At 30.8% G+C, this 11086-nt stretch overlaps 1 protein-coding gene across 1 annotated transcript; it reads left to right on the forward strand.

Annotated features, from left to right (window-relative positions):
* Positions 1-7747: 7747 nt before the first annotated feature.
* LOC123207151 (non-lysosomal glucosylceramidase-like) lies at positions 7748-11078 on the forward strand (the record flags this gene model as incomplete). Its single annotated transcript, XM_044624427.1, has 6 exons — positions 7748-7855; positions 8940-8998; positions 9457-9561; positions 10617-10673; positions 10785-10855; positions 10979-11078. Coding segments are annotated over exons 1-6 (453 nt in total), but the record flags the coding sequence as incomplete, so codon positions are not given.
* Between the last annotated feature and the right edge of the window lie 8 nt (positions 11079-11086).

The raw sequence follows: 11086 nt of genomic DNA on the forward strand, positions 1-11086 counted from the left end.
TTTATCTCGTTAACTTTGAAAATCTCATTTACCCACCCATAACCATTTAATTATGTTAATTTTAAGGACAAGATCATCATTTTATATTTAATATTAAAAATAGACTTAAATATGATTTCAATTTTTGCCCCTAAATTTAAAAAAACTAACTTTTCTCCCCTAAAGCAAGTTTGAAACAATCATATTTTCCCCCTAGGTTTTAGTTTCAATATCCGATTACTCTCTCCGGTGTCATCACCTGTCGTCTCTCCCTCTTGATGGTTCCCTCCCTTCAATGGCCTGTCTCAACTCTGCTCTAACCCCCCCGATGTCTGAAAGATATTGTTTGAGAAGAGGAATTATCTTCCCAGATGACAAAGATGAGATCAATCGATCTAGTCTTTGTCATCTAGGAAGACAATTTCTCTTCTCAGAAGATGTCTCTCGGACATCAGAAGGGTTGGGATGACATTGAGACAGGCCATCGATGGAAGAAGAACCGTCAAGAGAGAGAGACGACCGACGATGATGCTAGAGAGAGTAACTAGATATTGAAACTAAACCCTAGAAGGGGAAATGTGATTTTTTAAAATTTGGTTTAGATGAAAAAATAAGATAAATTTTTTAGGAATTATAATTTTGTTAATTTTAATCAGTTATGAGTTTATAAATAGAATTTTTTGAAGTTAACCGGGAAACTTTGGCCAAAAAAATAATTGAAACATAATGGGGTAGGTAAGACTTGAAACTTCTGTCTTACCGTCTCCTAGATTTTATCTATTTTCTAACCTTATCTCTTAAAAAAACAGAAAATGAGAGAGAGAGAGAGAGAGATTTGATTTCACATAATCAATTTTTCGTTTGAAAATAATCAGGGTTTAAATGTATATTCTTTGACTACCCAAAAAATTATATATAATCAGCAAAGTAGAAGGAAATTAAATAGGAGAAATGGCATTTTAGGCATAAAATTTAAAAATAATTTTATTTTCAACAAATATATATACTTGAAAATGACATTATTTTACATAATTTACTTAAAAATATTGTTATCTCAATTAAGGGTGGATCCAAACCGAACTGGCTTAGGTTCAAAAGCTAACTCGGTTTGATTAGACTTAGTTTAAATTCATATACTTTGCATATGAATCAAGTTCAAGTTAAGAGGTTTAACTTATTTTAAAATCGAATTGAACTTTAGCTATAGAGAGTTCAACTTGATTGGCTAGCGAGCTGGATAAATGAGTCGATTCGATTCAAATTTGACTCATGACTCGATTCAAATTTGTTAAATAATTGTTAAATGACGTTATTTTATCAATGAGCCACAAATTTAAGTTATGAATTTAAGCCACATATTCAAACTATGAATTTGATCTATAAATTCAAGTTAAATTCAAACTGAATTATTTTTATTCGAATCAAACTTAAACAATCTTTAATGTTGGTTGAACGAATTAGAAATAAACTTGAGTCAAGTTATTTTTTATTCGAATTAAATTCAATTAGGTTTAGTACAGTGCGTGCGTATCCATCCCTCATCCCAATGGCATAAAATTGTTTATTAGATGTATAGTCAAAATCGTGGTGACATCTTCACTTGGTTTTTTGTAGTAAAATTGAGACAATTAGGCACGAAATCATGTGCAATTTTAAATTGCTTAAAGCAAAAGGCTTGTGGTTAAATTATCATATATTAAGCTACCAAAACTTGATATTTAACACTCACCCACTCTATTGCTTATAATGGTATAGCGTGAGCATTGCGAATTTCTTTATTTCAATTCTGCTGTTTGGATGGACAGAGAAAAAGAGAATAATAAACCAAGAAAGTAATATTCTTTACAGAAGGATAAAAGAAGCATGTCCTTTTATTAGCAATAAAAATATGGTAAGGGATTATTTCCCAGCCTAGCTTTAGCCAAAATTTAACATTTACGGTAAATGAAAAACCTAAATACTTACCCATGAACTAATTTTTATTAAAATTTTGGGTTAGACAAAATGGTAAAATTGTTATTTTATTTTTAAACTATAAAACCCTAAAAATTTCTAAAATTTTCCTTTTTTAATTTAAAAACTAATAATTGTTCCCAGAATTAAGTTTTACAAAATTCACTTTTTGCTCTAAAGTTTCGATTTTCTGGCCAAACCTCTCCCTTTCTAGCAATCGACACTGTCCAACCATCCCTCTCCCTTCTTTTTGATCACCTATCTTTCGTTTGACACTTGGAGGCACTAATCTCAGCCAGTGTCTCCCCATCTTTCGCACGAATCATCTCGCCTTCTTTCACTTTATTCAACTCCTTGGTGTCATCCAAGCGTTTGTCATTGTCGTCCCAATGTCTCTTGTAGTCGTTCGACATTATCTCATCGTCATCGTTACTGAATCAAGTGTCGTGGCTAAGATCAATGAATCATGCAACGTTACCCAAGTGTCGTTCAAATCTGATAATTGGGTGGCCTTTCGAGCGTTGAACGAAGGATGGGTGGTCGCCTTTTCTTCTTCAGTTGTCAACGAAAGATGGGTGGGGAAAGTTGACTCTGGTCGTTAGAGAAAAAACCTTAAAAATTCTCAACCATAGGGAGGAAATGGTGAAAGTCAATTTTCAAAACTTTGGGGGGGGAGGGGGGGTTATATATTTTTTAATAGTATTGTTAAAATATAGATGAATATTTAGGTTTTTCATTTGTCATAAGTATACTTTTAAATTTTAGCTAAAACTTGGATGGAAAATAGTGCTTTGCCATAAAAAAATGTGTACATTATTTATCTATAGGTTTATTCTAATATCAACATTCTCGAGTCCTGGGATTTATTTTAAAAACATATTTTCACTTTAGGTCCAAAAAAAAAAATATTAGTTTTGATTTGTAAAACTTTGCGTGCGTAAAAAAAACAAGTTTATGCAGTCTAACCATATATTAAAAAAACAATAAAACTGTGTAAACTTTTTTGTTATAGAAATAATATATCATTATATTTTTTAGTATTATTTTATTTTTAATTTAAAATTAATTAATTATATGATGATATATCATCTGTATATCTAATTATGCACCTAAAAGTATGTATGTATAGTATTACTTTTAAAAAAATTGAATTTTTTTCTCCATTCAATGTTTGAAAAATCTACAAGTTAATAGCCTTGTTTCAAAAATGATCAACATTGCATCCAACAACATTATTAGTGTATGTCAATTCATGTCAACAATTCTCTCTAATTGTTGTATATGTTAGAGAAAATGACCTAAATGCCCTTTTAACGTTAAATTATAGTGTTAAAATAGAAAATTGAGTGGAATGTTGATGGATTGTAAAACCAATGGTACCTGCATAGTTTCACTAAACTTTGGGTGCCAACAATGTTTTTGAAAAAAAATAAAAATAAAAGGTAGTCAACTGATGAAAAAAATTGAATTTTTTTCTCCATTCAAAGTTTAAAAAATCTACAAGCTAATACCCTTGTTTCAACACTAATCAACATTGCATCCAACAACATTATTAGTGTATGTCAATGCATATGTTCACATCATCGGACGAAACTCAAAATCATTTCAAAGAAGAGATATTATTACTAAAATTTATCTACATTAATATGGAAAGAGCTTTATTAGCATTTTTCTTCAGGTTTAATTCTCTCTAATTGTTGTATATGTTGGAGAAAATGACCTAAATGCCCTTTTAACATTAAATTATAGTGTTAAAATAGAAAATTGAATGGAATGTTGATGGGTTGTAAAACCAAGGGTACTTGCGTAGTTTCACTAAACTTTGGGTGCGAACAATGTTTTTGAAAAAAAATAAAAATAAAAAATAAAACTAGTCAACTTACGGAAAAAATTGAATTTTTTTCTCCATTCAATGTTTGAAAAATCTACAAGCTAATACCCTTGTTTCAAAAATGATCAACATTGCATCCAACAACATTATTAGTGTATGTCAATGCATATGTTCACATCGTCGAACGAAACTGGAAATCATTTCAGAGAAGAGATATTATCACTAAGATTTATCTACATTAATATGGAAAAAGCTTTATTAGTATTTTTCTTCAGGTTTAATTCTCTCTAATTGTTGTATATGTTAGAGAAAATGACCTAAATGCCCTTTTAACATTAAATTATAGTGTTAAAATAGAAAATTGAATGGAATGTTGATGGGTTGTAAAACCAAGGGTACCTGCGTAGTTTCACTAAACTTTGGGTACGAACAATGTTTTTGAAAAAAAATAAGAATAAAAATAAAAGCTAGTCAACTGATGAAAAAAATTGAATTTTTTTCTCCATTCAATGTTTGAAAAATCTACAAGCTAATACCCTTGTTTCAAAAATGATCAACATTGCATCCAACAACATTATTAGGGTATGTCAATGCATGTGTTCACATCATCGGACGAAACTCAAAATCATTTCAGAGAAGAGATATTATCACTAAGATTTATCTACATTAATATGGAAAGAGCTTTATTAACATTTTTCTTGAGGTTTAATTCTTTCTAATTGTTGTATATGTTAGAGAAAATGAATTATAGTGTTAAAATAGAAAATTGAGTGGAATGTTGATGGTTTGTAAAACCAAGGGTACCTGCATAGTTCACAAAACTTTGGGTGCGAACAATGTTTTTGAAAAAAAATAAACGCTAGTCGACCTGATGAAATTTATTTAATAGTCTTAAATCTAATGCTGTCATTAGTAATTTAACATACCAAGACTGTCCAAAATAAGATAAAATTTATTTTACGTGCAATTTGGATGTCAGGGTTTAAATGTATTTTCCTTGACTACCCAAAAAATTCTATATAATCACCAAAGTAGAAGGAAATTAAACAGGAGAAATGGCATTTTAGGCATAAAAATTAAAAAATAATTTTATTTTCAACAAATGTATATGCTGAAAATGACATTATTTACAGAATTTACTTTAAAAATAATGTTATCTAATCGCTAGATCCAAACCGAGCGTCGCTTGGGTTCGAAAGCTAACTTGGTTCTTATGTGTTGATTGATGTATATCATAGAATCGAGTTCAAGTGAAGAGGTTTAACTCATTTTAAAATCTAATCGAACTCAAGCTATAGAGAGTTAGAGAGTTCAATTTGATTTGGCTAGCGAGTTAGATAGATGGCTCGATTCGGTTTGAACTTGACTCAGGACTCGATTCGAATTATATTAAATAATTGTTAAATGACGTTGTTTTGTTAATGAGCCATGGATTCAAACCAAAAATTTAAGCCACATATCTAAGCTATGAATTTGAGCCGTAAATTCAAGTCAAACTCAAACCCAACTATTTTCATTCAAACCAAACTCAAACAACCCTTAATGTTTGCTGGACGAAAAACCGAACTTGAGTCAAGTTATTTCTTATTCAAACTAAACTCAAATTAAGAGGTGTTTAGGTTTAGCTTAGCGTGTATCCATCCCCCATCCAGTAGCATAAAATTGTTTATTAGATGTATAGTCAAAATCGTGGTGACATCTTCAGCGGGTTTTTTGAAGTAAAATTGAGACAATTAGCCACGAAATCATGTGCGATTTTAAATTGCTTAAACCAAGGACTTGTGCTCAAATTATCATATATTAAACTACCAAAACGTGATAGTTAACACTCACCCACTATATTGCTTATAATGGTCTAGCGTGAACATTGTGAATTTCTTTATTTCAATTCTGCTGTTTGGACCGACAGAGAAAAAGAGAATAATAAATCAAGAAAGTATTATTCTTACAGAAGGAGAACAGAAGCATGTCCTTTTATTAGCAATAAAAATATGGTAAAGGATTATTTCCCAACCAAGTTTTAGCCAAATTATAACACACCCATGATAAATGAAAAACTCAAACACTCACCTATGGATAATTTTTATTAAAATTTTGGGTTAATTGTCATTTTATCTTTAAACTATAAAACCCTAAAAATTTATCAAATTTCCCTCTTTTAGTTTAAAAATTAATAATTTTTTCCCAGAATTAAGTTTTAGAAAATTTACTTTTCTCTCTAAGGTTTTGATTTTCCGATGAACCTCTCCCTTTCTAGCAATCGGCACTATCCGGCCATCCCTATCCCTTCTTTCGAACCATCCATCTTTTGTTCGATGCTCGGAGGCACTAATCTCAACCAGCGTCTCCTCATCTTTCACGCGAATCGTCTCCCCTTCTTTTGCGTGAATCGTCTCCTTGGTGTTGTCCAAATGTTTGTCATTGTTGTCCCAGTCTCTTGTAGTTGTCCGACATCATCTCGTCGTCATCATTGCTGAATCAAACATCGTGGTTGAGATCGATGAATCATGCAATGTCACTTGAGTGTCGTCCGAATGTGATAATTGGGTGGCCTTTTGAGTGTCGAACGAAAGATGGGTGGTCACTCTTTCTTCTTCTTCAATCATCAATGAAAGATGGGTGGGGAAAACTGGCTTCTATCGTTAGAGAAAAAACTTTAAAAATTTCCAACCGTAGAGAGGAAATGATGATTTTTCAAAGTTGTTGTTTGGAGGTGAAAGTCAATTTTCAAAACTTTGGAGGGGGGAATGAGATTAAATTATATATTTTTTAATAGTATTATTAAAATAACAGTTTTACCTCTATCTCTAACAGAAAATTCTAATAAAAGTTAATGTATAGATGAGTATTTGAATTTTTTATTTATCATAGGTATATTTGGAATTTTAGCTAAAATTTGGGTGGAATAGTTCTTTACCCAAAAAAATATGTGTACATTATTTATTTATTGGTTTATTCTAATATCAACATTCTTGAGCCGATGGATTTATTTTAAAAAATATTTTCACTTTATGTCCAAAAAATAATAATATTTTTATTTGTAAAACTTTGCATGCGTAGAAAATACAAGTTTATGCAGTCTAACTATATATTAAAAAAAAAAAACTCTGTATAAACTTCTTTTTATAAAAATAATATATCATTATATAATTAAATATTATTTTATTTCTAATTTAAAATTAATCAATTATATGATGACATATCATCTATATATCTAATTATATATCTAAAAGTATATATATATAGTATTATTTTAAAAAAAAAAAATGAATTTTTTCTCTATTCAAGGTTTGAAAAATCTATTGGCTAATACCCTTGTTTCAAAAATGATTTTATCTCTAAGATTTGTCAATACATATGTTCACATCATCAAACGAAACTCAAAATCATTTCAGAAAAGAGATATTATCACTAAGATTTATCTACATTAATATGGAAAGAGTTTTATTAGCATTTTTCTTTAGATTTAATTCTCTCTAATTGTTGTATATGTTAGAGAAAATGTCCTAAATGCCCTTTTATCATTAAATTATAGTGTTAAAATAGACAATTGAGTGGAATGTTGATGGTTTGTAAAACCAAGGGCACCCGCATAGTTTCACTAAACTTTGGGTGGGAACAATGTTTTTGAAAAAAACATAAAAATAAAAATAAAAGTTAGTAAAAATTTTGAATTATGAATAAAATAATATTTAATTATATAATAATCTATTATCTATATATTTAATTGTATATTCAAAATTACTTATAGATAATAAATTATATATGCAAACAATACATATAAATTTACATACAAATAATGATATATTATCATATGATTAAATAACTTCAAATTAAAAATAAAATAACATTAAATTACATAATTGTTTGTATCATTGTTTCATGTACATAGTGGTGCCCATTAATTCATCATCTATATACAAGATCGTGTGAAAAAAATGTCAAAAGTTTCTTTCGAGTGTCACACATGTCATGCCTGCCAAGGCTATATAAACTTGAAAGATACTTTGATTTCCAAAGTCTTGGACAACATGGTAACAGAATTCTCAACAACCTTTCCTTCAACACCACAAAGCTTGTTTACCTTCAAAGGTCAGATTTCGTTGCATGCTCATTTTCATGATTAACTTTTTATTGTCACTTGCATTTGTGTTCATGTTATTGTGTCATGATCTTGAAGTTTGATTTTTAAGGAGAGTTAGCCATGCTTGTTTGTTTGTTTGTTTGTTTGTGTGTACAGAGGATTAGAAGAAAAGGGTTTGATTTGGATTTTACATTGGAATTTGGAAAGAGATCAAATGGTTAATGTTTGTGTTTGTGTTGAGTTGAGTTCTTCAAGTTTGATCATTGAAGTGTGGTCATGTTTGTTTATTTATGTGTGAAGTGAATTTGAAGAAGATGGTCACTCTGGAGTTGCATTTGATTCTTGTTATTGTGTCAAGATCAAAGGGTCCAAGTTTATTGAAGTTTTTGATCCTTGAATTGTTGTCATGATAATTCATGTTTATGTAGAGTGACTATAAGGAAGAGGGTTTCAACTGAACATGGGAACATCGTCATTTATACTTTGCAATTGAGAGGAATTGTGTTTGGTTGGAAGCAAATCAGTTCCTACAAAGAATCTGTTTTGTCTGGATAATTCAATCAACCAGAGCATAAATCCTTGTGAAATTTTAGTAAGTGTGTGCTGTTTAGTGGTTGTTTTAGTTAAATTCATGGGAAAGTTTCTTTTTTGGGAAGAAATTGAGTTTTGCGTTTTCTTTTTTCCGGGTAAAGTTTGAATTGGAAAGATTTCCATAAAACAATGGAGGTCTTCATGGACCCATTGTGTTTCTGTATCAAACCCCTCATGTACTAATGAATTTCTTATGGCAGTGTCATATTTAACTTTATCCTGATGATGAAATTGGCGGACCTTTTACAAACACATCTTTAAAGGAACTGGCAATTTCTAATTTGATTGATTCACTCCGTTACTAGTCAAGGGATTTACTTTACATTTACACAATATTGTCCCAGGAAAAATCATTTTGTGCTTACTTTTCTAGCATCAAAATTTAATATTAAAATTATTCGGAAAGTCCCTCCTTACGAGATTGAGTTTGACTATTGACTCCTTTAATAATAATAGTATAGCATCTGAAACCATGATTAAATTATTCATATTATTTTTCAGAGAATATGGAGAATAGCATGAAAGAAGAAGGTGAATTAGGCATGTCTTCAATCCACAAGGTATGCTGTTCACTCCTTTATGCAGAGAGCAGAGTGGACTTTTCTCCTTCAGAGAGCAATATCTGACACATGGATACTAAATTTTTTAATCAGTTCGGAACTTCTTTTAATGATGGAAAAACTTCTAACTTGTTACCAGCTTACTGATGCATTCTTATTGACAGTCAAAATATACATGCGTTGTGAAAGTTTGGGGTTGAAGTAATGAATGTAAATCTCTTAGACTAGTCTGAACTTCGAATCGAATTTAGTCTGAAGAATGTCAAATATCCAGTCTTATCTCACTGAATTTAGCTTTCATTAAACCTGTTCTGAGGTGAGAATATGTCACCTTTTAGAGAGTTTATAGCCTCACAGCTATTTTGTTAATCATATTATTCATTTCAAAGACTGACATACTCTTTGTTTCATCTTGAAATTCTTGTTTCATTTTTATTTCTTTTTTGTTCTTTCATCAGGTTGACCCAGGGAAACCTGCCCCACTAACATGGCAACGACAACTAGATAGTAAACTAAATCTCCCTGTAGGGCTCACTATGAAGTTTCAAGAGATCAGGCAATTGGTAAATTTACAACTATATATGATTCATTTAAAGTTTGACATGTTTCTTTCCCGGCTAGACTAAAATGGAAATCAATTTCAGTCAATAAATTGTAAGCCCAGAAACAGTTAAGTTTTTCTGCAGTCAATATAGTCTCCTCCATTTGAGTATATTCTGAGAATTAAAACGCTTAATCCAAGCGTGAATGGTCTGAAAGCTTCTGCCTTTCTAAGGAATTAGTTTGGATTGATCTTTCTCATAATTGTTTCTTTATATATGTGGTGTTGCTTAAGCTCAAAGCAGAATGTCTAAACATGAAGTTTCTATATAAGATACAACATCTGTTTTTCTATTATACCTTGTTTAAATGATATGATAGGGCTGCCCTAACTGATTGCCCTTTTTTTCACTCTTCATCATTATCCCAGTTGGATCATTTCTTTGTCATTAGTGAACATGAAATTTGGTTTAGTAATCTATTTTGTTTGCAATGATTTTGCATCTAAAGTTGAGAGTTTGTAATCAACGGGGGAAAGCATTTATGTCAACCATAATGTATCATTTATTTGCTCCCCCGTATGAGCTCCACTATGAAGGAGCTCTTCAAGCTTCACAATGGACTCTTAACTAATGGTAATGTGCCCAATATGGTTTTCTGACACATTTAATTTATGTAGAAGCTTGAAACCTCTCTTAATTCATTAATGCTATCAGAAGGTTCGTCATGAAACTGACTGACAGAGATTCTGTACCAATTTTAAGTTTTCGGTAGGATATATAAAATTGATCTGTACATTCTTCTATGCTGTGTGTTTTTCCTTTTCTGGAGGGAGGAAGATGCAGCTTTAAGGACAAGACTCATCTCAGAAGATGAGAATATAGTCAGTTTCAAGATCAGGATAAATGTTCTGTTTAATTTTTTTTTCTATAATCTGCACTTACTTATTCTCTAGTTAACAATTTTGGTATCTGAGACTTGCTAATGGCTGAGGCAGACACTTTTATCCTTCCCTTCATGTATTTTGATAGATATTATTAAGTCTCATTCCAATTTTCTTATTTTTTACTGTTGGAAGGCCCCAATGGGTTTGCGACTGTATCGTTATACCAAACGAGAAGCAGCAGAAGGGCGGGTAAGATTTCATCTGTTTTTGTCTAAATGGATGCATGATTAGATGATTATCATATCATTGGTTTATAATCCTTTTATTTCAATTATAACCAAATATTCTTCATGTTTGTAGGCATCAATATTTGACATTTTCAGAAAACATATTATTACAAGTGATCATGGCATTCCTTTAGGTGGAATTGGGTATGTATTCATCATTGCTGACAACTGTGACAATGCACATTTTCAATGTTCTTGTAAGTTTATAAGAAAATACCCTGGCCAAGGTTGTTTTAATTCAAGTTATTTTTGAAATTATGAATTCAGTGCAGGAAGCATCGGAAGAAGTTACAGAGGTGAATTTCAGCAATTTAAATTGTTTGCCACAACATGTGAAGAAGGCCCAGTTCTGGCAAATCAGTTTTCTGTAAGTCT

Source organism: Mangifera indica, unplaced genomic scaffold (assembly GCF_011075055.1).
Source record: "Mangifera indica cultivar Alphonso unplaced genomic scaffold, CATAS_Mindica_2.1 Un_0062, whole genome shotgun sequence".
Classification (NCBI taxonomy): Eukaryota; Viridiplantae; Streptophyta; class Magnoliopsida; order Sapindales; family Anacardiaceae; genus Mangifera; species Mangifera indica.